Below are 27,539 nucleotides of genomic sequence, written 5' to 3'. Positions count from 1 at the left end.
CTGTAGTATACTCATGTACACTCACTCTGCTTATCTAAGGTCCCCAAAACATTTGAGATCCTAGGTAACAACCACTCAGTGCAAAGGAATGCTTGTAATTATGACCTTGACTATCAAGACTAAAATATCTATACTAAAAACTGTCACCTTAAGAAAAATTAGAAGACTTTCAAAAATTTTTGTCCTATTGCTTCTGTTGAAGTGAAAGAGTTGATGCTTAAAAAATCTGTAGTATTTTTGTCAATGTTCAACGTATGAGCCTCTAACTAGTTCATCTCACAGGGCTGAGCTTACCAAACAAGAAGATTTAGCTGGGTGTCAGTGGCTCACTCCTGTAATCCTAGCTAGTCAGGAGGCTTAGATTTGAGGATCACAGTTTAAAGCAAGCCAGAGTGGGAAAGTCCTTGAGACTCTTACTGCCAATAAACTACCAAAAAGTGGAGCTATAACTCAATGGTAGAGCACTAGTCTTTTTTTTTTTTTTTTTTGGTCGTAAAGAAGCTGTTTGTCATTATTTTAGAGCACTAGTCTTGAATTAAAAAAAATAAAGCTCAGGTACAGTGCCCAGGCCCTGTGGTCAAACCCCAGGGAGCACAAAAAAAAAGAAAAAAGAAAAGATTTAAAGAATTCTTTAGTATAGATTTCATACTGCTATAATAAAGCAACGAATAAATTAAATGAATGGAAACTATGGATTTTGACTCGTAATTTCTTCCATTTCCATTTTCTTTCAGACCAACATGTAGGAAGAGCCACCCATGATATAACTCCAAAATACAAATAAAGCTGTTTTGCCTAACTGCTGCTCTTGTGATCTGCAAAATTTATGAAAAGGCTCAAGATCGCTCTACTTCATATATCTTCTTTCTACTTCCTCATCTTATTTCTCCATCTTTTTATTCATGTTCTCTCTTCTCTTCTACCCCATTCTTCTTACTTCCCTAGAAAGTAAAAACAAATCAAACCTCAGAGTTCCTTACCTTAAAGAACATAGCTCAGAATGGACACTCCTCTCCTACACAATCCACCACCTTCTCCCCTTTGCAGGACTATACAGAACTGCAATGATACCTATTTAACAAGTGCCATCCTACAGAATTTTGTACTTCTCCTTATATAATTTTACATTACAAATATTACTCCCCTATGCAATAAATTAAGACTTGAAGCTGTCAAAGAATTTCACAATAGACTTTAAAATTAAAAAGTTCTTACTGAGCATTTAATGTTATTCTCTTTACCCAGTAAAATATATTTTGTAAAGGTTCTCAAACCTTTCTCCAAGAAAAAAATGTTTCAGCACTAGTTTTACTTGTCTTTCATTTATTCTGTCAAAGACTTTTAGCCCTCTTTGACAAAATATTTAACCAGTTTTTAGCATGCAATTGTCACTGACATATTTAACTCCATGATTACAACTACAAACTAGTATTTTTGTAACCTTCCATCATGCAAAATGCAACTGGTTCCAAATAGTTTCTTTTTTTTTTCTTTCTTTTTTTTTTTTTGCCAGTGCTGGGCCTTGAACTCAGGGCCTAAGCACTGTCCCTGGCTTCCTTTTGCTCAAGGCTAGCACTCTGCCACTTGAGCCACAGCGCCACTTCTGGCCGTTTTCTATATATGTGGTGCTGGGGAATTGAACCCAGGGCTTCATGTATACAAGGCCAGCACTCTTGCCACTAGGCCATATCCCCAGCCCCTCAAATAGTTTCTTTACTACAAGACCAAAACAACACAACCTATTTAAAATTTACTCTTACAGGAACAACTAAGAAAAACAATCAAGGAATGCACTAAAACAAGACTGTGCCTTGCCTATTGTTTTGCCATTAGCGGTCTTTTCAACTCCTCTGCTACATACTCTAGCAGGATGCCTTGAACAAATAAATACTTCAGATGCACATACAAGAATAAAATTTTTGGACTTTAAAAAAACACTACAGAATAAGCCAAAACTCATAGTTAAAAAGAGCCGTAAGTTAAATACGGAAGAAATATTTAGGATAATAGATAACACCAGTAGAGTTCAATAACAAGTTCTATTTTTCTACTACTTTTAATACTACTGTTTCTCAATCTTAAAACAGGATAGGGTAACTGCCAAAAAACCTTTTTTTAAAATTACAGCCAGCTAAAACCCCTTATTATTATCAACTTTCAACATCTATTTATAAGAACAATAATCTGAACCTAACTCCAAGAATGATTACTCAAGGTTTTACAATCTTAATGTATTAATATTGCAAACAATAAAAGCCAAGAAGCCTTAAAAATAGAATTAAATACAAATTTAACCAAAGCCAAAATATCAGCTGTAGAAAAGTCAAAAGTATGTATCCTTTTGAACAAATATCCCATTTTGCCTTTATTACTCAAAATTCCTGTTTGCTTATAATTGATGGATGAAAATAAACATACTGACTGACCAATAATCCTCCTTTTTGGTCCTCTTGGAGGCCAGAGCCCATTACAAATCAAAACCAAACCAAACAAAATATAACAACAAAAAATTTTCAATCCCCAACCAATAGCTCTGTTTATCTCAAGAATTATTTGATGTATCAATGTCCTAAAAAAGGTATTTTGGACAACTTGAATACATTATAAGGGACTAATACCATATAAACCACAACAGATGAGCAGGAAAAATGCAGACAAGAAATGTGCTATTCTTCATCAGAAAGGCAAAAATTCTAATAGTTCATCTCTACTACCTTCCTTCTGCCTTGACAAACTTACCATAGCCATCATGTCTAAACGAAGAAGGGTGTTCTCCCAAAATGGCTTGTCTCTGGCGACCCTTTCCTCTATCTGACACAAAAGTAGAAACATGGTTTTAACAATTTTGACTCAAATACTTAACGGAGTTCTCACATGGGAAACACCCACTCAAAACATCCATTATACTTCATAAAAGAAATAGAATTCCTGTTAGCTTTAAACATCCATTCATGTCCAATTTAAATACAAACACCAAAAGTTTAAGAAAATAAGTCTATCTAACAAATTCCACTTAACTTGAAAATATCTTTTTGGCAAATGTCAAATACAATCACACTTTCAAAATTAAGAGAATAGATACTTTGCAGAAAGTGAATGTACACAATGCTAGAGGTTTGACACTGTACAGAAGTTTTTACCAATACATGTCTTTAAAACAAGCTGTTAAGTGCAGTACTTTTGAAAGACAGTACCTGAATCATACTATTAGCTTCAACAGCAACACATTTTCAAAGTGGGCTTCTTTCAAGAAGTTTCAGCATAAGCCAACAACAACCTGTATTACATGGTTTCACAATCAGTAAACACAGAGTATTTTATATGTATATACACATATTTACAAACACCTACTCACTTGAGAGCTGAAATTGTGCACATCACTGGCTCATATTATATCCGTAGACAGGTCATTGTCTACAGACCTTAACATCAGGCAGAACTAGGAGCAACCCCCAACGTTTAAATATGCCAAGATAAATATACTAACCAAGGGGGCTACATTATTGGATGAGAATACTACAATACTCTAAAGATATTTTTTATTCTAGCTATGTTTTCAGGAAAGACATGCCAATTTTCCCAAATCTTGTTTGAGACACCAATAATAGGTTCTAAGATATTACTTCCTATGTTGGTTAGTAAATTTTTTAAAAGAATGTACAATACTTTTAAAAGTTTGTTGATCAAATTACAGTGCCCAATAAGATTTTTGTATGTATATCTGCAGACTCTGGTCATTCTGATCTTTGAAAATTCAGAGGGAGTCCTTAGTCACGTAAACAAATGAGGTTTATGGGAGATGAGAAATACTTTCAACTTTCACTTCAGCCTAGAAAGATAGTTTTAATTATTTATTCTAAGTATCCAAAAGGATTAAGGAGATCATCTAGTTTAACTTCCATTCATTGCAAAAAACTCTTCATCATCTCTCTACATACTCAACACTAGGAATAAGAAACTATCTTCCCTTACGTTTTCAGATATTCTAAATTATAGAAACCCTCTATCCACATTACAATGCATTTGGAGCCTCATACACTTAGTATTTGAAAACTCTTCCAAATACTTGATAAGTTAATATGACCTTTCCCCTACTTTCCCAGTCATTACACCTCTAAGTTGTGCTATTCCTTTTGCTTTTTTTATATGGCATTCAACATCTCTCATCATTTAAGTCTCAATCCTTCTGAATCATTCTCCTAATCTCTTCTGTTAGTTCTTCTGCTTTAGCACAAGCCACCAAACACTGAATACCTTCTTATCTGTTTCTAGAAATCTTAAAACTAAAACTACAATTTCATGGCTCAATTTTACTGATACAGTTAGCAGTGTTATAAAGGAAAGAGAACTACATTGGGAATCAGATGGTTCTAATTTAACCACTAACTTGCTGCATAGACACAAAAACACTATCTTCATTCCTAAAATGAAGAGCAGAAGGCTGGGAATATGGTCTAATGGCAAGAGTGCTTGCCTCATATACATGAAGCCCTAGGTTTGATTCCTCAGCACCACATATATAGAAAACAGCCAGAAGTGGCGCTGTGGCTCAAGTGGCAGAGTGCTAGCCAGGGACAGTGCTCAGGCCCTGAGTGCAAGCCCCAGGACTGGCAAAAAAAAAAAAAAACAGAAAAGAAAAATGAAGAGCACATTTTCAAGGTATCTTTCAGCCACTCTCATTACTATTCATTTTTACATGAAACATTCACTACCTAATATATGGTCACATAAGAAAAGTGAATAGAATGAACACTGAATATATCCATCTGTAAACAGTGGTTTGAAAGCTTTCATAGAGTCAACTAAAATCTGATTAAGCTATGCAATTTGTTCCAAAAAAAGTACACACATACAATATTTAACTTTTGCTTAGTATTTTTGGAAGGTTCCCTGGAGATCAAGTAAGGATTCTTTGCAGCAAAATATAACTAGGTCTAAAGGGCATTTGAAAATAAAACTATGATTTTTATAAGGACCTATTTTTCTCACAGAAAAGAGATATATGGCTTTATTTGGGCACAGTAATTTTAATTATCAACTTGACTTCAAGTTAAGACCACTTCAGAAACAAAAACATAAACTGCTAGTCTTGTCAGAAAATTGTCTGTAAAAGTATAAACTATTTTGCTTCCTTTAATTATATTATTTAACAACTACTGTGCACATTTCTAAACAGATTTCACTAGAATTACATGAAAAACTAAACTAACCTAGCTTTGTGTAACATTCAGAACTTTTTAAAGAACACATGTTAACACTTAAAATCTATAAATGTTTTAAGAGATATGAAGAAAAATGCATCCAAAACTCACTACTTTAAATGAACGAACAAAACCCCAAAAAAGTGTTTAAAATCTGACAGAAGTGAGAGATTTCTCATCAACCACTTGTCCTTTGTTGTTTGAGTGCTAAAGTTTTGTTTTCCAATAATGGATTCAACTGTACCAAGTCTAGGCTAAACAAATATCCACTGAGTAGTAAAAATCAGGTGTCTAGCCAGTTGTATTACAAACAAACTTATTTGCAACCTTAGGCAAATGACAAGATGATTTTCTGGAAATTGAGTTAAAGAAGCCAATCACAACCTCAGGCAAATGACAAGATGATTTTCTGGAAATTGAGTTAAAGAAGCCAATCATCCTAAAGTCATAAATATTTGAATATGCAAAGATCAACACACTTCCTTTTTCTTTTGATGGAATATATGCACTAATTATGGCCCAAGATACTCTGATGTCAGAAATTATTTTTCTAGTTGAATTTACCTACTCAAGTTTCTCCAACATGGGTTCAAACACTGATATTGTAGTTGGGATGTAGCCAATACTGCAGCCCCCTTGTTTTTACAAGATCCGCATTTTAATTTGTATATTCCAGAATTGCCACACAGTTAGTTGAACAATTTTTATCACTCAAATCTATGCTTATGAAATTTAGCATTTATAGGATTATATGTGAAAGTGCATCTCAAATTAAATGCTTACTTTTAGATTTATCATGTTTAAATATATTCTATCCTGAACAGACATGTTACTTTCACCTATGTTTAAAATACCAAGTTTTCTAGTTACACAAACATTAAGTAATAACCTTAAATTATTACAGAAAGTGACAACTTATAAACAGCCACTTTACAAAAATCAAACCACACAGAAAAACATCTTTACATAGAATACACTTTTTTCAATATGTTAGAATTTCTCCTCAAAGTTTATAATTGAGGGGAAAAAAAGTAAAGCGCATCAAGTATGCACCTTCTTTTTTGAGGGGAGGGTGTTGCTGAGAATCAAACAGTCTTGTGCATGCTAAGCATGCTCTAACACTAAGCTATACCCCCAGCCGAGTGTACATCTTTCTAATCCACACATCTTTAATATTTGTGTGGATTGGTGAAGCCTTGTCAATTCCCAAGACCTACAAATAAATAAACTGACCTCGGTTATTTTTCAATTTACAATTTGACTCTGCTGAAAGCAGTTACAGTAATGGGCATTCACATTGTAAATAAACTCTATTTTTCGTTAGTGAAGACTTAAATTCTACAACTGAAACTTTAAGGGAAATCAGACCAATATATACATACATATATAAGTGGGCACAGTCTATCATGGTGTTCATCCCATGCAAGTCTGAAGTACTGTTAAGTGTCCTCCTTTGAAAACGTGGGGTGATGGTGCATGCAGTATGCAGTCAAGGTGAATTGCAAGTCTGAGTTTTTCAGAGGGCTTTTTGCTGATGCCGATGTTGTGCATGATGAAGTGTAGAGTCAGCCTGCTGGAGTCCTCTATCCTTCTTAATGCCTCGTCCAGCTTGGGGGAAAAGTCCTTTCCATGGAGAAGCAGTGTGCAAGTTTGCAGTTTGTAAGGAATATTCTGAAATCAGTTTCCTCTCCTCCAAAGAGAGAGAGCTGCTTGGAGAAATGCAAGTCCTTGAACTGCGCGCGTGCCTGTATGTGTGGGCACCTTGTTGAACTAAATATAAATAGCTCAATACACACCAGTAGGGGGCACTAATGTTCAAGGTTATTTCCAGCATACATGGCCTTTCGTAATAAAAACATTCACCAAGATTTTCATTTGAATTAACTAGCCCATCTCAGAAAAAAAGAAACCTAAATGCTTGTAAAAAATCTCTCAGCAGATGTAAGTACATTCTAAAATGTACAAAATACCTACCTCGTCTTCCCAAATATGGTTTAGTGTAGTCCCAACTGTCATTGTCATTCCTAATAACATTTAGACGAGTTGGCTGTTAAAATTGAAAATAAAGTAAGCTCAAATTATATATTCAAAGCATGAATATTAAATAAAGCATTAATGAAAGTATTTACCCTTGCATATTCAATTTTTAGTGTGCAACATCCAGCATATATATCTGCTCCATTGAGTGCTGCCTTAGCTTTCTGAGCACAAAGGACTGATTCAAACATAAACTCTATTAAGGAAATGTAGTTTAAAGTATCCAATGTTTAATCATTCTTCAATTTAAAAGGACTAAAAATAACCTTTTTACTTCTGGAAATGTTTTATCAAATAAAATCTCACACACACAGACACATACACATAGATTTGGGTGGTAGTAGTACTATGGGGTGTGTGATCTCTGGGCCCTCTTTTGCTAGGCAGGTGCTCTTCTACTTGAGCTGGCCACCAGCCTTTTTGGCTTTCATTCTTTTTGAAAATTGGAAAGTCTTCTATTTATGCCCTGGACTGGACAGAGCTGCAGTCCTCCTCCCTTTCCTACAACTTAAAGGACAGGGGCATGCTACTTTCCCCATGTTGTTGTTTTAAGATTGAGTTGTTAACCTTTTGCCCAGGATGGCCTTGAGTCTCCCAGTCTTCCCCATCCCAACTAACTAGAAATACAGGCATGAACCACCATACCATCTGAAGAATTTATATTTAAATTCAAGGGTATAAAAGAAAGCATAATGGAATCAAATCCTTCTAAGTCATCCAAAGTACTATAAATTGGGGAATGAACAGGAGAATGAAGCCTAATTCTAGTTCCTAGCAAAGGAAAACCTAGAAACAACAAAAAACCCTAAAGAATCCAAAATAAATGCTTGATTTTTATATATTTCTTCTGAGATAGCAAGCTGTTATATAATCACTTCACTATCTCAATTTTATTGTTTTTTAAAATAACTTCAAGGCCAGGTGCAGTGGCTCACATATGTAATCCCACCTACTCTGGAAGTGGGCAAGAAAATTATCAAGCCCTCACCTCAATCAATAAAGCCAGCCAGTGGTGATATAACCTGTCCTTCCTAGCTACTGAAAGGTGTAAGAGGCTGCCAGTCCAGGCCCACCCTGGACAAAAACCACAAGACCGCATATGAAAAATAACCTAAGATAAAGAGCAGGAAGTATGGCCTAAGTAGTAGAGCACTTGCCTAACAAACAGAAGGTCTAGGTGCAAAAAGCATAGTACTATTTTAAAAACTAAAATAAAAACTCTAATTTAAAAAAAAATTCAAACTAATCCAACTGTATAAAGTAATAAAACTAAAAACAAAAACATTTCACTAGAAGCAAGCAAGGTTTGCTATGCATCTCTACCTCTTTCTATACGAGCCCATACACATACAAGTTAGGTTGATTTGTTGTTTTTTTTAACTGTATCTTATTAAAATGTGCTTGTTACATAAATAATATATTCGATATATCTATATAATACATATACATATGATTTTGCCACTTGCTCTTTTTATTCAAAATATAACAAATTTAACTTAAAAAGCAGGCCTTACATTAACAATGACCATTTAAAAGGTCCAATAAAGAAAGGTAAGATGGGCTGGGAATATGGCCTAGTGGCAAGAGTGCTTGCATCGCATACATTGAAGCCCTGGGTTCGATTCCCCAGCACCACATATATAGAAAACAGCCAGAAGTGGCGCTGTGGCTCAAGTGGCAGAGTGCTAGCTAGCCTTGAGCAAAAAGAAGCCAGGGACAGTGCTCAGGCCCTGAGTCCAAGGCCCAGGACTGGCAAAAAAAAAAAAAAAAAAAGAAGCCAGGGACAGTGTTCAGGCCCTGAGTCCAAGGCCCAGGACTGGCAAAACACAAACAAAAAAGAAAGGTAAGAAAGATTCTAAAGTTTTGCTGCTATTAAACTCTTTCAAGAAGTATCAGAGCAGCTCATTTGGGTTAAACCACAAAAATGCACATGTATACATGTTATCAAAAAGTGTTACTTCGGGCTGGGGATATAGCCTAGTGGCAAGAGTGCCTGCCTCGGATACATGAGGCCCTAGGTTCGGTTCCCCAGCACCACATATACAGAAAACGGCCAGAAGCGGCGCTGTGGCTCAAGTGGCAGAGTGCTAGCCTTGAGCGGGAAGAAGCCAGGGACAGTGCTCAGGCCCTGAGTCGAAGGCCCAGGACTGGCCAAAAAAAAAAAAAGTGTTACTTCACAATGTGTACTATGAAGTACTGGGCTGTTGCATGATACCAAGTTATTCTCAACAAATAGTAAAATCTTCTTTGGGTATGGGTACTGCACTTTCATTTTTTAACTCTAAGCCAAGTAGATTGTTGAGAGAGGAAAAAGTAAATGTCACTTGTCTAGAAATGGCTAAATAAAAAGATAAATGTGAATTACACAGCATTCATAGATATAACAAATTTACAAATAAAGGATATTCAACCATTGCCTGTATCCCATTTCTCTTGAATATAACAATGCGTTGTACTTTTCCAACAGGGTTGCATACAGTATATAACACATCCTAGAAGGAAAAAAAAATTTCATGTTTGATATTTAGAACATTAAGCCTATACTCCATTTTACAATGTTCAAAACATTACCATTACTTACTAATTAAAACTAGGGGTTTTTTTAGTCTGTGGTATTGAGGATCAAACCTTCAGAGCTTCACACATGCTAGGCAGGCATTCTACCACTGAATAATGGATGCTAATCTCAAGCTAAAAAATTAGTTTTAAGAACTTATATCTCTCAATTTTTCCCTCACCTACATAATATATCAACATTAGATAAGATCCAATGAAACATTTGAGAAGCATGAAACTCTTATTTCCAATTAACCACCACCCCCCTATCCCTACCCTGCCCCCAAAAAAGCCAAAAAGTAGAGCTGTGGTTCAACTGCTATAGCTCTAGCCTTGAATACAAAAACCCTCAACGACAGCACCTAGGCCTGAGTTCAAACCCCAAGACCAGAACCAAAAAAAACAATTTATTTTTAATTAGCTAATTAACTAATTAATTAATTTTTGTTGATCATGGGTCTTGAACACTAGACCTGGGTGCTATCCCTGAGCTCTTCAGTTCAAGGCTAGTGCTCTACCACTTTGAGCCTCAGCACCACTTCTGGTTTTCTGGTAATTAATTAGATATAAGAGTTTCATGAACTTTCCTGCCAGGGCTGGCTTTAAACCATGAACCTCAGATCCTCAGATCTCAACCTCCTGAGTAGCTAAGGATTATAGGCACAAGCCACCTGCACCCAGCAAAACAAATAATTTTTAAAAAGAGACTATGATATGGGTATCTTAATGCACTATAGGGTCATTATCATTACTTAATTGATGCTTACATAGTCTGGCATATTAACAAATGACATTCCTGAACTATTTCCAACAAGTCTGTTTATAATTCCTTATCATCAGAAAAAAGAATGGATACTGAGGATAATTTTTAAAAATGCTAATGAACCTACTTAACGACAACTGTGCTTTTTTTAGTGCTCATGATTTCTTGCTCACTAAACTTGTCAAAATTAATACTTTTGATATTTTTAATTATTTAAAAACAGTTGGCAGATTAAAAAACAGCAAATTAGTAACTCTAGATATAGTTTGTCATAATAAAATACATACCACTGTGATTGGATAAAGAGGATTCTGAATTGATAGCAGGAGAACTTTGTTGCCTCCTGATGGATCATCAGTATTTCCTGGCCGAGTGATTCTTTTACTTGTAGAGTAGTTGAAAAAAGCCTGTTGACCAGCAATGTATACAGGCTCTTCTGCAGCAAATGTCACACATTCTTTGGCACTATCTATGTTTTCAAATTCCACTAGAGCCTGTCGTTTAAATGGCATCATCATGACATAGCTGAAGACGGAATACCCAAACAGGAGTTCAATTAATATTGCTTATGCTCAATCAAGTAAAAGCAGACTTTAATAAGTCATACAGATTAATTTACTAGTGTTCTGTAGTAGATCAGGTAGATGGTACACATTTGAAGTTTAGTCACCCATGATTGCCAGCTTATCCATTTCATACTCTCCTCTAGCATAATTCCTTGTTATCAGTTACTGATGACATACCACCTACTCTGTTCTTCTGCTGATACAAATACAGATATCACCTGAGATAAACTTTACAGAAGGCTAGCAAACAAAAGCCTTAAACAGCCCAAACTACCCTATTTTTCTTAAAATTTCCAAATACCTGCCCATAACAACATCTAAGAACTGATTCTACCTTTAATTATCTTTTTTTTTTTTTTGGTCGGTTGTAGGGCTTGAACTCAAGGCCCCGGGCATTGTCCCTGAGCTTTTCTGGTCAAGGCTAGTGCTCTACCACTTGAGCAACAGCTCCATTTCTAACTGTTCCATGGTTAATTGGAGATAAGAGAGTTTCACACTTTCCTACCAGGGCTGGCTTCAAACCACAATTCTCAGATCTCAGTCTCGTGAGTAGCTAAGATTTACAGGCATGAGCTACCAGAGCTTGGTACTTTTAATCATATCTTATTAAAAAGATAGAACCAAAAGATAAGTAAAAGCAACCAAAAGATAAGTAAAAGCAACCAAAAGACTAGCCAAAGTTCATTTAATCTCTAAAATAATTTTTCTTTTTTGGAGACGGGGTCTCACTGTGTAGCACAGCTAACCTCAAACCAGTGATCCTCCTGTATCAACCTCCTGTGTATATGTGTGTGTGTGTGTGTGTGTATATATATATATATATATATAAAATGAACATATGAAATAAATATATACAGGTACAGATGAGCGAAAAAACTAAGAGACAGCACCCAGGCCCTGAGATGAAGCCCCAGTATCATTACAAAAAAATAATTACTTTTAAGATTGAGGTATGGCTCAAATGGTAGAGTGCTTACCTAGTGAGCTCAATGCCCCAAAATCATATATTCATAAAATATTAAGAATCCCTAAATGTACTAGAGGAAAGATAAATCAGATATGCCATCTCATTACGATTCCACAAGTCAAGACACCATTTATTAACCATTAGAAGTTCATTACAGAATGGAGTTAGTCTCATGCTAATATGTAAGGATTAAAGAGTTGCTTAAATACGTAACTCTCCAAGATTTAACTTCCCATGACTTCCACTCCAAATGACTGAGAATTGATAGTCAGCTTAGCGTTATTTCAATATATGGGCCTTTCCAAGTCCATAAGGCTCTTAATTAATACCCGTAAGGATATACAATCTCTACAAGTGGTTTCTCAAGTGTGTGAGTTGAGCATTAAAGGTCTGCCAAGTCATCCACCACTTAATGAGGTCACCAAAGAAAGTAATAAAAGGAAGGTGTATCATTTAGTACTATCCCTACTCATTTCTCTTACTATACCCATTACTAACCACTTATGCATTGCCCTTTCAACACTCCAATTTTTTTTTTTTTTTTTTTTGGCCAGTCCTGGGCCTTGGACTCAGGGCCTGAGCACTGTCCCTGGCTTCTTCCCGCTCAAGGCTAGCACTCTGCCACCTGAGCCACAGCGCCCCTTCTGGCCGTTTTCCATATATGTGGTGCTGGGGAATCGAACCGAGAGCTTCATGTGTAGGAGGCAAGCACTCTTGCCACTAGGCCATATTCCCAGCCCCATCCAATTTTTATTTTTTATTAAAACTTTTTCAAAAAATTAAAGCAATCAGGGTATCTTATCAACTACACTTTATCTTCTATATACATATTTCAGTGTAGAGTGCCTAGTGATCAATGGCCCTCATCACCACCACCACCAAATAAAGGGATCATAGAAATTCATTTTAAAAATCTATAAATGTACTAGAAGAAAAACAAAGGAGGGGCTGGGGATATGGCCTAGTGGCAAGAGTGCTTGCCTCAGATACATGAGGCCCTGGGTTCGATTCCTCAGCACCACATATACCGAAAATGGCCAGAAGTGGCACTGTGGCACAAGTGGCAGAGTGCTAGGCTTGAGCAAAAAAGAAGCCAGGGACAGTGCTCAGGCCCTGAGTTCATGGCCCAGGACTGGCCAAAAAAAGAAAAAAGAAAAACAAAGGAGACATGTCATCTCATAGCGCTATAGGACAAGGCACTGCTTATTTACCATTAGAAGGCCCTTAGAGAATGGAGTATATGTCAGATGCCTGTAACAAAAAAAACCCATATTGGGCTGGGAATATGGCCTACTGGCAAGAGTGCTTGCCTCCCATACATGAAACACTGGGTTCAATTTCCCAGCACCACATATATAGAAAATGGCCAGAAGTGGCACTGTGGCTCAAGTGGCAGAGTGCTAGCTAGCCTTGAGCAAAAAGAAGCCAGGGACAGTGCTCAGGCCCTGAGTCCAAGCCCCAGGACTGGCAAAAATAAATAAATAAATAAAATAAAAGCTGTTATTAAAAAAAAAAACCTCCATATTCATCAAAAAATATAAAACCCAATTCTAGACTATCCATAATAAGAAGGGAACAACAGATACACTCTAAAACTAATTGTTTTTTCTTTGTTCAGTCCTGGGGCTTGAAGTCAGGGCCTATAGGTGTTGTCCCTGAGCTTCTTTTCTTTTGCTCAAAGCTAGATAGAGCTCCACTTGAGCCAAAGCACCATTTCCAGCTTTTGCTGTGTATGTGGTGGTGAGGAATCAAACCCAAGGCTTCATGCATGCTAGGCAAGCACTCTACTGGCTGAGCCACATTTGCAGCCTCTATTTTAGAATTTTTGAGTGTCTACTTAGGCAGCATATTCACTTACTATGACTTTACTTAAAATTTTTACATACAAATCTGTAGCAGAGTAATAGGGGTTCGCAGACCCACAAAAATAAACCTATTCATCATTTTAGGAAGGTTAAAACTAACAAGCACTGTGGAGTGATAACAAGCTGTGGCTGTGAGACAGCACTGAGGCCCTCAGTTCAAGCCCCAAGACTCCCCCCTCTCCAAAAACAAACAAAAAAACAAGCAGTGACACAGCACTTGCCTAGCATTTCCAAGGCCTTTGGTTCAAGCCACAGCACAGAAGAAAAAATAAATAAGCGTAGAAGATTCCAAAGGTAGCATATGCCTGCAATCCCAGCACTGAAGTATTTGAAGTAGGAGAACCAAAAGTTTGAAGCCATGGGAAAGGGGAGAGGGTGGGGAAAGAGAAATGGGCTGTGAGCTGGAGGGGGTTGAACTAACCAGAAGGATGAAAGAGGTCTTGAATACAACTGAAATAAATTGTTTGCAACTATGAAAACAGAACAATGAAATCTGTTGAAATTGTTTTGGCAAGACTTGAAGCAGAAAGAGAAAAAAAGAGTAATTAATAGAGGGATAAGACTGGTTGAAGTACATTGTAGACATGTGTGGAAATGTAACAGTAACGAATGTAAGCTAACTTAAAAAAAAAAAAAAAAAAACTTTGGCCAGGCATTGTTGACTCAAGCCTAACATCATAGCTACTCAAGAGATTGAGATCTGAGGATTACAGTTCAAAGCCAGCCCAGACAGGAAAGTCCATGAGACTCTTATCTTTAATAAACTACTCAGAAAAAGCTGTAAGTGGTGTTGTGGTCCAAGTGGTAGAGCACTAGCCTTGAACAAAAGAAACTCAGGGACGGTGCCTAGGCCCAGAGTTCAAGCCCCTGGACTAGCAAAAAAATGAAAATAAAATAAAATTTAAAGTTTGATGCCAGTTTTTGCTATAGAGTAAGTTCTAGGCTATACTGAAATATATAGCAGGACTCTTGTCTCAAAACCTGAAAAAATATTTTTCCTAGAGATACATTCATAGGCAAACTTTACACATATATACACAATGCTAAGCATCAAGACTTAGATCAACCAAGTAAGGTTTGTCCTATCATCCAGCTTCTAGTTGCACAAAGCCCCTATTGTCCTTACCATATTGTCCCAAATTTTTCCAGAGCCTCCACAAGGTCTGCTTCCACCACCGATTCACAGAGCCCACGAACATGGACGACAGGTGAAACAGAAACTTTATGATGACTTCCGCCTGCCTCCTAGCAGAGAGAAAATAATTTCTTGTTCACTTTGAAAGTCTAAAGTGTACCTCTTAGCGAATTCAAAAAAAACAACCATAAAAAAAATTCGCAAACCCAAATCTTCACATGTTAGCAAACAGACCTATGAATAAAATCATCATTGTAATGTTTGGCTTGAAAATTTTAATTGAAAAGAGTATTCTATCAAAAAAAAGAAGTATTGACTAACAACTTAATTTCAAGGAAATCTCAGGAAAAAAAACATATACAGGGTATGCTATGATGAGTAACTAATATTAATATTCATAAATTTAGTTTTTACTCTTAATATAAGGATTATATACTTTGTTTTTCCCGTAATACACATATCCTTTTTCATTCTTGTTTAGGTGGTTATCTAATCCTACCATAAATTAACTTGAAGTTACTTACTCATCAGTGCACAAGACAAATTTATACAAATTGCAACAAGGAATACTACCCAAAACTATAAGCCCTCCAGGGCTTGTATGCGATATTAAGTATCTTTGAGTATGTCCAGAAGGATGTCTCAAAGAATACAATCTTTAAGAATACAATCTTGGGCTAGGGATATGGCCTAGTGGCAAGAGTGCCTGCCTCCTATACATGAGGCCCTGGGTTCGATTCCCCAGCACCACATATACAGAAAATGGCCAGAAGTGGCGCTGTGGCTCAAGTGGCAGAGTGCTAGCCTTGAGCAAAAAGAAGCCAGGGACAGTGCTCAGGCCCTGAGTCCAAGCCCCAGGACTGGCCAAAAAAAAAAAGAAAAGAAAGAACTTCACATACAATCTACAATGTGAGTGTGTGTGTGTGTGTGTGTATGTGTGTGTGTGTAGATAGATTGAGGGTTAGCCAGCCCAGGCAGGAAGTCCTTGAGACTCCTATCTCCAATTAAATACCAAAAAAGCTGTAATTGGAGTTGTGGTTCAAGTGGCAAAGCACTACTGGCCTTGAGCAAAAAAGCAGAGGGATGGGGCTGGGGATATGGCCTAGTGACAAAGTGCTTGCCTCTTATACATGAGGCCCTGGGTTCGATTCCCCAGCACCACATATACAGAAAATGGCCAGAAGTGGCGCTGTGGCTCAAGTGGCAGAGTGCTAGCCTTGAGCAAGAAGAAGCCAGGGACAGTGCTCAGGCCCTGAGTCCAAGCCCCAGGACTGGCCAAAAAAAAAGCAGAGGGACAGCACCAAGGCCCTGATTTTAAGCCCCAGGACTGGTGTAAACACACACACACACACACACACACACACTATTAAAACAAAGGTACTTTTCTCCTGTAGACTAATCTGAAAACATAAACATTTTACCATTAAAACAACCATTTTAAGAAAATTAACTCCTTGTAAGGTTATTTTTTAAATACTCACCAATGTTACTTTAGTAAAAATGCTTTATAACATTTAAATGAGTGCCCTGTCAATACAAATTTATGTCAAATTTTAAAGAAACTGACTTAAATATATAACCACAGTACAGTCAAAATGGACTGAATCCATCCTTTGCAAATACTAACTTGATTGTTGGAATACCATTCGAATTGGCATGTTAAGTCTTCCAGGACTAAATAGCAATTAAATGCCATTGAGCTTGAAGTTAATCATCCTAAGCATATCCTAATATACCAACACTCCTGAAGTAACTCTGAACAACATGAGACTGCCTAGGTGAAACTCAAATCCAACAAGTATATCATCATTAAATTCTTTTTTTTTTTTTTGGGGGGGGGGGGGCCAGTCCTGGGGCTTGGACTCAGGGCCTGAGCACTGTCCCTGGCTTCTTTTTGCTCAAGGCTAGCACTCTGCCACTTGAGCCACAGCGCCACTTCTGGCCATTTTCTGTATATGTGGTGCTGGGGAATCGAACCCAGGGCCTCATGTGTATGAGGCAGGTACTCTTGCCACTAGGCCATATCCCCAGTCCCCATTAAATTCTTTTTTTTTTTTTTTTTTTTTTTTTTGGCCAGTCCTGGGCCTTGGACTCAGGGCCTGAGCACTGTCCCTGGCTTCTTCCCGCTCAAGGCTAGCACTCCACCACTTGAGCCACAGCGCCGCTTCTGGCCGTTTTCTGTATATGTGGTGCTGGGGAATCGAACCTAGGGCCTCGTGTATTCGAGGCAGGCATTCTTGCCACTAGGCTATATCCCCAGCCCCCCCATTAAATTCTTAAATATAACAAGAGAATAGTAACAGGAAAAGAACACCAATATCTAAATATTTGCAATGTATGTTTAATGTATAAATACCAAATTTTACTTTCGAAATAGATAATAAACTATAAGATATTCAAGATAGTCATTTTAAGCAAATCTTAATAATCTGCTGGCAAATGCAAAATAAAAGGACAACAGAGGGCTGGGAATATGGCCTAGTGGCAAGAGAGCTCGTCTCGTATACATGAAGCCCTGGGTTCGATTCCCCAGCACCACATATATAGAAAACGGCCAGAAGTGGCGCTGTGGCTCAAGTGGCAGAGTGCTAGCCTTGAGCAAAAAGGAAGCCAGGGACAGTGCTCAGGCCCTGAGTCCAAGCCCCAGGACTGGCCAAAAAACAAAACAAACAAAAAAAAAAAGGACAACAGAATATTATTCTGTCCCAGACTCTTGAATTCAAGACTCCACAAAAACCTAGTATCAAAAGACAGTAAAGGGGGCTGGGAATATGGCCTAATGATGGAGTGCTTGCCTCACATACATGAAGCCGTGGGTTTGATTCCTCAGTACCACATAAACAGAAAAAAACAGAAGTGGCACTGTGGTTCAGGTGGTAGAGTGCAAGCTTTGAGCAAAAAGAAGCCAGGGACAGTGCTCAGGCAGTGAGTTCAAGCCCCGGGACTGGCAAAAAAGAGAAAGACAGGGAGAAGGGGAGAGGGAGAGAGGGAGAGAGGGAGAGGGAGAGAGAGAGGGAGAGAGAGAGAGAGAGGTCTCTACATTGATAGTAGAAACACAACAACCAAATGCAAAAGGTGAGCCTTCATTTTATAATAAAAATTTCTATAAACCAGGTATTGGGGGCTCACGCCTGTAATCTGAGCTACTCAGGAGGTTGATATCTGAGAATCATCATTTAAAACCAGTTCAAGTAGGAAAGTCCTAAGACGTACCTCCAAGTAACCAGTTAAAAAAAAACAAAAACAAAAAAACTGTACTGAAGGGCTCATGAAAGCCTGGGTTCGATTCCTCAGTACCATATAAGCAGAAAAGGCCAGAAGTGGCACTGTGGCACAAGTGATACGTGCTAGCCTTGAGCAAAAGCTCAGAGACAGTGTCCGGGTCCTGAGTTCAAGACCCAGACTGGCAAAGAAAAAACATGCTACCAAAATAAAGTTGTCTCTTTTTTTCTTTCAAATTCGTCTTTATCACAAAGTGGATTACAGAATTTTAAAATCTGAGGGTTTTAAGGTTTTTTTGTTCCTTACTAGTACAGGAATTTGAACTCAGACCTCATGCTTGCTAACCAGAACTCTACCACTAAGCCATATCTCCAGCCTTTTATATTTGCATGGGTTCTTTTGAGAAAAGACCTTAGGCCAGCTATTTTACATATCCTGCTGCAGCTGGGATAAGATCCCTATCGCCCTCAAGCTTCTTTGGTTGAGGGTCTTGTGAATTTTTTGCCTCGGATTGACCTAGAACATAAATTCAATTTCAGCCTCTCACATAATCAGTATGACAGGCATGCAACACTATGCCCAGCTATTGGTTGATGAAGGGGTCTTATAAACTTTTGTAGAGACTGGCTTTGAACTGAAGTCCTTTGGATCTCGGCCTTCCAAGTAACTAGGATTACAGGAATAAACTGAACCCAGCTAAATTATCTTTTTTTGTTCAATATTGAGGTTTGAACTCAGGGCTTCAAGTTTGCTAGGCTGGCACTCTACTACTTGGGCCACACTTCCAGCCCTTCTTTGCTGCCTACTTTGAAAATGGAGTCTAATAAACTTTTCTGTTCAGGTTGGCTTCAAGATACAAACCATGGATCCTCAAATCTCAAGGATTTTAAGTATAAGGCACTGGTGCTCAGCTATAATTTGTGTGTGTATGTGTATGACCGTGCCAAGTACACACATACATGCACCAGTCCTGTGGCTTTAACTTAGAGCCTGGGCACTACCCCTGAGTTCTTTGTTCAAGGTTAGCCCTCCACTACTTAAGCCACAGTTCCACTTCTGGCTTTGGGGTAGTTTATTTGAGAAAAGAGTCTCACAAACTTTCCTGCTGACTTCAAACCACAATCCTCAGATCTCAGTCTCCTAAGTAGCTGGGACTACAAGCATGAGCCACTAGGCTTACAACTCATTTTTTTTTTACTTTTTTATTGGATTTCAATTACTACATGTGTTTCACAGTGTACATTTTAGCTTTCACAATGATGAAAATTATCATTCTACTCTACATAGCTTATGAAGTCTATGAACTTTAGCAATAAGATCATTTCCTCCATTTCGGGTGATATGTACATTACTTTCATTTAGTAACATCTGTTCCCTCTTTCACTCATTCCTTCTTTCCCATTCCCACCCATGAGTTGCTTAGTTCACATTCATCAGTGTCCAATAAAGCAGATAGTCCCCTCTGCTACATTATTATTTTTGTACACTTTGCACTTGTTCTGTGTCCTTTCTTTTTTACTGTTTTTGGTGTCTTGAGACCTGTTTACTTGGTTCTATCTCTTTGCTTTTTAATTCTAACACCCACATATCAGGAAGATCATATACCCTTTGTCTCTCTGTTCTTGGCTTGTCTCACTTAACATGATTTGTTCTAGTTCCATCCATTTTCCTGTGAATGCCATTATTTTATCCTTTCTAATGGCAGTGTAAAATTCCATTGTATACAGGCACCATATTTTTTAATCCATTCATCTGTAGTGGAGATCTGGGTTGTTTCCGTATCTTGGCTATTGTGAATAGTGCAGGAAAGAATTCATTTTTAATATACTGAAATCATTATCTACACATTGGAAAATAAGAAAATGCTTATTATCCTGACATGATCAATACTGTATATAATTTATCATATAACCCAGAATTATGTACAACTATTGTTTTACTGTTATACATCATACTACACATAAACTGATAAAGTAGGATTATTCATCCTTATCTATTAATACTTTCATGTCTTCTCTAGCATAAGGAGTCATTTCTAACTCATTTCTCACACAGAAGCTTTTTCTTTTTTTAATATATATTTTTATTATCAAACTGAATTACAGAGAGGTTACAGTTTCATACATTAGGCATTGGATACATTTCTTGTACTGTTTGTTACCTCATCCCTCATTTCCCCCTCCCCCAGAAGCTTTTTCTTTTCAAATGTTTACCTATCTAGGCTCTCTCTTGGTTGATTATATCTCTAATTTACAGGATAGAAACAATATTCCAGGTGTATATCCAGCAAATAAAAACATGCTTGCCAACATAAACTATCTCTAAAAGTAAATACCTATCGTGTTTGCTAATTTTGACTACAGATTGAAGACTATTGAGAGAAGTTCAATAATGTACAAATAGGGCTGGGGATATGGCCTAGTGGCAAGAGTGCCTGCCTCGGATACACGAGGCCCTAGGTTCGATTCCCCAGCCCCACATATACAGAAAAAGGCCAGAAGCGGCGCTGTGGCTCAAGTGGCAGAGTGCTAGCCTTGAGCGGGAAGAAGCCAGGGACAGTGCTCAGGCCCTGAGTCCAAGGCCCAGGACTGGCCAAAATAAATAAATAAATAAATAAAATAAATAATAATGTACAAATAAAGTATCTGGGAGTAATGAGAATTGCCATTTAACACCTTTCCTAAGCAAAGACAAATTTCTTTCTTTTTTTTTTTTTTGCCAGTCCTGGGCTTGGACTCAAGGCCTGAGCACTGTCCCTGGCTTCCTTTTTGCTCAAGGCTAGCACTCTGCCACTTGAGCCACAGTGCCACTTCTGGCCATTTTCTGTATATGTGGTGCTGGGGAATCGAACCCAGGGCCTCATGTACACCAGGCAAGCACTCTTGCCACTAGGCCATATCCCCAGCCCCTCAAAGACAAATTTCAAAGGCTAGACATAAAATCTTTAATGCTTTTTTGTTTACCTTACATCTCCATGCAAAAGCACATGCTGAATAGCCAATTAACAATATTCTCTACCTTTCTGTAAGATTCCAAGGCAAGCTTCAAATTCAATACATTCCCTAACACCAAATAATCACAGACCCACTGCCCAATACCTCCAAGTGTCAAGAAAGATACTAATTTCATGAAATCTGCAGCCATTATCTGTCATCTGTAGTTTCCCATTCAAAATGGCTCCTGGAATCAAGACACATCTGAATCTGAAGAAGAACTGACTCAATGGTCTTAGGATACTTACACTTCCTCTTTTTGTGCCTCAGTTTTTGTTAAAAATAAAGGAACTGGAGGCATGATTCAAGTGGCAAAGCACCAGCCAAAAGCAAAAAAGCTGAGAACATGAAACCCTGAGCTCGTCCATTTCAGCATGTGCACGTGCACATACACACACGCACACAGCCACACTAATTCTTTATCATGAAAAACTACAATAAATAGAAACAACATATATTCAATATCTGTAATCCCAGCACTTGGGAGGCAGAGACAAGATCACCAGCCCTAACTTACATGGTAAGAACCTGTTCTCAGGAGGAAAAAAAATCTAAATCTAGTTTTATTAACCACATGGAGGAAAGCAGAACTGACAGAAAAGAACAAAATGAAATGCATATGACATCATTGAAAATTCCTGGATCCAACCATGTCTGAAACTAATACAATAACCTAGCTTTTCCACCTATACAGACCAATAAATCCCCTATCTTCACTCCTGTTATTTTTATATTTAAGCTCATCCAAGTTGTTGTTGTGGCTGCAACAGCCTTGAAAATTAAACTCAATTTCACAGAGCAAAAAAGGCAATACGTGATGTAGAATCATACATCTCTATAGATGGGATTTTTTTTTCACTATTATATCCCCCATCAGTGAGAACAGAATCTGACGGAGGGTAGGAGCTCAATATTTTTTTCTTGCTAGTCTGGGGTTGGAACTCAGGGCCTGGGCACTCTCCCTGATCTCTTTTGCTCAGGTTAATACTCTACCACCTTGAGCCACAGCTCCACTTCCGGTGGCTTTCTGGTGGTTGGTTGGAGAAAAAGTTTCCCAGACTTTCCTGCCTGGGCTGGCTTTGAACCAGTCTTCAGATCTCATGGTACCAGGGATGCAATTTAGGGCTTCACACTTGGAGCCACATGCTCAGATCTTTTAGCTTGTTTTTCAGAGAGGATCACACTTTGGCCCTGGCTAGCCTCAAAGACCTCTCAAATCAGTAGGAGTAGAGGTGTGTACAATCATACCTGGCTTGTTTATAAGACAGAATCCCACTAACTTTAACCAAGGCTGCCCTGGAACCACAATCGTCTCTCTAATCTCCACCTCCTGAGTAGCTTAATAATGAAGATTTATTCAATAGTGAGGCTTGGTGAATCTAAAATCTGGGGTATGAAAAATAGGGACCGGAAGATACAAATATCTCGAGTGTCTTATTTCTCCATCTAAAACTCTCACTTCCCTTTTACACCCTCAAACATCAAGATTATTCACAATGACCAATTTCATCTGTTTTTTGCTCTGATCTTAAACCTAGTTTTTATTAAAGCATTGGCAGAAATTTAATTATGAAATGCCAAACAATGGAACCCTTGAGGTTTTAGTTTGCAACTGTTTGCAAATTTCCAATTAGAATTGAAAGGATTGCCAGTCAGCCAGTCATTGTAACTAATCTGAACTTACTCTAACAGTCTGACCTCAAAAGTCTTGGGCTGGGAATATGGCCTAGTGGTAAAGTGCTGGCCTCATATACTTGAAGCCCTGGGTTTGATTCCTCAGCACCACATATATTAAAAAAAAAAAAGTATTTCTTCTCTGACCACTAAGGTTGGGCCATATTCTTCAGTTAGATTACCAAATTTCTGCATGATGAAGCCCTAGATCAGGGAAGGGAATGTCAGTCACATTAAATCATTTGGTATATGTCAGGACAAATATTTAGGCTTCTTGTTAACTGCCAATGGTCTGCACTGATAATTATGTTTGGACTTTGAATAATGTTATAAATATCCAAATAGCCCTTGGTAGAAGAAACAGTTCACTATCCCTGCTGAGAGAGCAAACTTCTATCCAAGGAATAGTTACCTCTAATATAATTTTATTATTTACAAGTTTCCATAGTTGCAAAAATTAGAAAGGAAAAACTATTTTTGACATAGGAAAAATAAGATTTGATAGCTAAGTATCAGTTCTATTAAATTTACAATGTGCAGGGAAGCAGTGCTGAGGAAGCGGGGCTTGGCTTCATACTTGATAAAACACATCACAATAAGCAAGCATTCCTCCAGTCCTAGTTCTATTGTTGAAGGAAAGCAACTCATCTTTTCCTTAAAAAAAATATAGCATCAATAAGAAAAACAAAAACTAGAATATCCAATCACACATTTCCTACCTTCCTACCTCCAAAGCTGCATGATAATTGCTTCATATTTTACAGACTAAACGGACTCAAGAGAAGTAGTTAAAAGACTAGTTGCCTAGTACTATCTTGGAGGAAGAAAAAATTATTTTTTTAAATGAGATTTAACCTGCCATTTTTTCATGCTTGAGAACACCAGGGCCTATTGACAATGGAGTATTTCACATAAAAAATTCAAACAAGGGCTGGGAATGTAACCCAGTAGCAGAGTGCTTGTCTAGCATACATGAAGTTCTGGGTTCGATTCCTCAGCACCACATACACAGAAAAGGCTGGGGCACTGTGGCTCAAGTGGTAGAGTGCTAGCTAGCCTTGAGCAGAAAGAAGCCTGGAACAGTGGTCAGGTCAGGCCCTGAGTTCAAGCCCCAGGACTGGCAAAAATAAAAAATTCAAACAAACATTTTTAAAGGCTTCCAAGTTGTCCTTATTAAAAAAAAAAAAAAAAAGGAAACATTTTAACCTAATGATAGAATATTTCTATGTGGGGCTGGGGATATGGCCTAGTGGCAAGAGTGCTTGCCTCGTATACATGAGGCCCTGGGTTCCACACCACATATACAGAACCACATATACAGAAACCACATATACAGAAAACGGCCAGAAGTGGCGTGGTGGCTCAAGTGGCAGAGTGCTAGCCTTGAGCAAAAAAGAAGCCAGGGACAGTGCTCAGGCCCTGAGTCTAAGCCCCAGGACTGGCAAAAAAAAAAAAAATAATATTTCTATGTGTATAACTTCATAAACTTGTTACAGCTTGCTGAACCAATCACAATTCAAATGTTTAAAAGAACATCTAAGTCATTAAGGCAGGTAAAGGGCACCAATAAAAGGCCAAAAATATCTGCATCACTTTGTTTTCTCAAAGCCTCCATCCAACTGAAGCTGAATGCTTGCTGCAGATAATAAAATGGTTTTCGCATTCCTCCTGCCTCCAGCTAACATTTCTGATGAAAGACAAGACTCTAGGAATGTGTTTAATGCAGCCCGGCATTCCGTTCCTTCTCCGGGGAAGGGAAATTTGGAGTCAATTTCCAATAAAGAACAGAAGTCATTTCCAAATGCCCTTACAGTACAAAGTCCTAACACTTGGCCAAAACATTTCACAAAAACATGAGGTAAAATCTGTACTGACCCATCATTACAAAACCGAATAGCCCAGCATGCGTACTCTGCCTAAAATTTATATATATATATATATATATATATATATATATATATATATATATATATATATAAATTAGCCGGGTGTCGGTGGCTCCCGCCTGTAATCCGAGCTACAGAAGGCTGAGATCTGAGGATCAAGGCTCGAAGCCAGCGGGACAAACAGGAAAGACACCACTTATCTGCCATTTACACCCCCCGACCCCCCCCAAGAGCCTCTCCAATTTAACCCCCACTCCCCAAAATAAGTCGGAAATAGAGATGTGGTTCAAGTGGTGGAACGCCAGAAGCTAAGCGACCCTGAGTTCAAGACCCGGGGCCAGCACGCAGACACGCGCACACACGCGCGCGCGCGCACACACACACACACAGTAATTAATATGAATAAAACAATAAACCTTCGGTGTAAGTGAGGCGTGAGGTGTTATTAGGGTGTTAGTTAGGGCTCTCCTCGGGACCGAGGCGATGACGGCACCCGGCGCCGGGACGCTGCGGGTCGAGCGGCAGAAGGGAAGCGGGCGGGCCGGTGGTCGCCGGCTCCCCGCCGGAGTTCAACTAACAAAGAGCTCCTCGCGCCCGGAGCCCCCCGGGGCGGAAGCGACGCCTCCCCGCCCCCACCCGCGCCCCCCAGACCCTCCCCCCCAGGTTCAGGGCCCGGCGGCTGGCGGGGCGGCGAGGCCTCAGCCCGGGCTAGGGCCCGATTCGCTGCAGCTGGGATCCAGAAGAGGAGAATCCGGCCCGCGGCCGCCGCGGCGTCAGCACAACCGGAGAGGTGGGGAAGGCGCCGCAGCAGGCTGCAGGCTGGGCCGAGGCCCCGCCGCCGGGCCCCACGGCCCCCTCCGCCCCCCTCCCCCCCACCCCCCCGCCGAGCCTCCGGGCACCACGGACGCAGAGCCGCGCTTTGTTACCGGCTGGGAGAAGCTGCGGCCACCGCCACCACCGCCGCCGCCGCCGCCACCGCCACCGTCGCCTCCGGCCCGGGGGGTCGCTTCCCGCCGATTCTCGCCCTCCTCGGCCGAGTAGTCGATCTCCCCCTCCTCGGTCTTGAGGCGCTTGGCCTGGCTCTCGTACTCCCGGTCCTCCTCGTACGTCTCCCTGGGCGAGGAGGAGGAGGAGGACATGGCGGCGGCCTCAGGGACCCGCGAACTGGCGGCTGGGGGCGGCGGGCAGCGCGGGCCTCCGGGGCGGCCGGTCTATCCCCGCCGCGGGCAGCGCCTCTTCTGCGGAGGTCTGCGGCGGCCGGGCCGTCCGCGAGGGCCGCGCGCGCGCCCGGGAGTTGGCGGTCGAGAACAGCGGGCGGGCTTAACGGGAGGCGCCCCGGGAGGAGGCTCCGGAGCGGCCGCTCCCCTTTATTACGGCGCCCACATCCAGCTTCTGCCTCAGCCCTCGGGGAGAGAATCGAAGGATGGGGACGCGACCGTCGCTTCCGGTCTTCCCTCCTCCCCTCCCTCCCCCCCCCCCCACCACCACCCGCTTCCCCGCCTCCCAGGCCAAGCCTCCGCCCCAGAGGCTTGCAGCTGCGTCGGATCGAATCCAGCCGCAGCCCGCGGGAAGCGTTACACTACCACCACCACCCCTCCCAGCTCTGATCCTGCTTCCTATTGGTAGAGAGAAAGTCCACCCGGCTTCCAATTGGCTGTAAGCGCTGTCTGTCAAAACTCGCCGCGCGCGCGGCCCGGCCTCGCCTGGCTCTCCGAGCCTTCGGAACTCGACGCCAGACCCGGAGGTACAACGCCCGCCGCGCGCAGCCCGGGCAGCCGTTGTAGCCCCGTGGCCGTTGGCGCTGTTGGGCTCCGGCCACGGCGAGGCGCCGAATGAACCGGCTCCGGCGAGGAGGCGCGCAGTGGGGCCTTGCGGGTGTTAACCGCTCCCGCTAATTTACATGTTTGTGTTTTTTTTAACTTCTTCAAAAGAGGTTGAGGGAAATCGTGAGCTGATGGCCCGCACCGCCCTGAATCTGTGGGGATCTGGGGCTGAGAGGGTCAGGAACCGAGCATCCAGACTTCCCTCCCAGTCTGTGGGTGGGTTTTCTACAGAGTCACCTCGACTCGGGAGAATCGCGGCTCCGTGGCTGAAGGCCCACACCTCGGGTCGGTTCAGTGATCACTTCTTTACTGATGCCACTGAAATGTCTCTTCACCACCCCTGTAGGATCCCATCCTTCTGGATCCTCTGCCCTTTCCCCCTAAGCAGGTGACCCGGGCGACCCACCGTTAGCCCCCACCCCAGTCCCGAGCCACCCCTATCTTTATCAGCCTCCAGCTGCATCAGTGGGGTGCTATCCGCCCAAGCCTGACCTCGGCCACCAGCCAGGGCAGAAAGGTCTATGAGGCTCTTACTACCAGCAAAAAGCAAGAAGTGGAGGTTTGACTCGGTAGAGCGTAAACCTGGAGTGAAAATGCTAAGGGATAGCACACAGGCCCCCAGTATACACACACACACACCCCTACCTCTCACACAGGCCCCAGTATACACACACACACCCCTACCTCTCACACAGGCCCCAGTATACACACACACACACACCCCTACCTCTCAAAGTAATTGACAAAACTGAGTTGATAAAGGCCCAATATGTCTTTTAGGATCAAAACTGGCAAATCTAAAGCAACCGAGTAGCCCAAGAGTTTTTTTAACCCCTGGAAGATTGCCTGAC

At 40.3% G+C, this 27,539-nt stretch overlaps 1 protein-coding gene and 1 long non-coding RNA gene across 2 annotated transcripts in view; one reads left to right on the top strand and one right to left on the bottom strand.

Annotated features, from left to right (window-relative positions):
- The window catches only part of Hnrnpll (heterogeneous nuclear ribonucleoprotein L like), a 37,438-nt gene extending 11,118 nt beyond the window's left edge, over positions 1–26,320 (bottom strand). Inside the window, exons 1-7 of the mRNA XM_048353098.1 lie at positions 25,792–26,320; positions 15,082–15,200; positions 10,845–11,082; positions 9,645–9,730; positions 7,331–7,427; positions 7,176–7,248; positions 2,740–2,811 (exon numbers count right to left, since the gene is read on the bottom strand). Coding sequence (XP_048209055.1) covers positions 2,740–2,811; positions 7,176–7,248; positions 7,331–7,427; positions 9,645–9,730; positions 10,845–11,082; positions 15,082–15,200; positions 25,792–26,004 — 898 coding nt within the window. The 5' untranslated portion in view covers positions 26,005–26,320. The remainder of the gene's footprint in view (positions 1–2,739; positions 2,812–7,175; positions 7,249–7,330; positions 7,428–9,644; positions 9,731–10,844; positions 11,083–15,081; positions 15,201–25,791) is intronic.
- On the top strand, positions 8,670–9,638 carry LOC125356545. The gene is made up of 3 exons (XR_007211925.1): positions 8,670–8,789; positions 9,082–9,189; positions 9,406–9,638. It is a non-coding gene; the product is annotated as an uncharacterized LOC125356545 (long non-coding RNA).
- Positions 26,321–27,539: the final 1,219 nt, after the last annotated feature.

Source organism: Perognathus longimembris, chromosome 8, assembly GCF_023159225.1.
Source record: "Perognathus longimembris pacificus isolate PPM17 chromosome 8, ASM2315922v1, whole genome shotgun sequence".
Classification (NCBI taxonomy): domain Eukaryota; kingdom Metazoa; phylum Chordata; class Mammalia; order Rodentia; family Heteromyidae; genus Perognathus; species Perognathus longimembris.
This window is presented reverse-complemented; position numbering and strand designations above follow the sequence as displayed.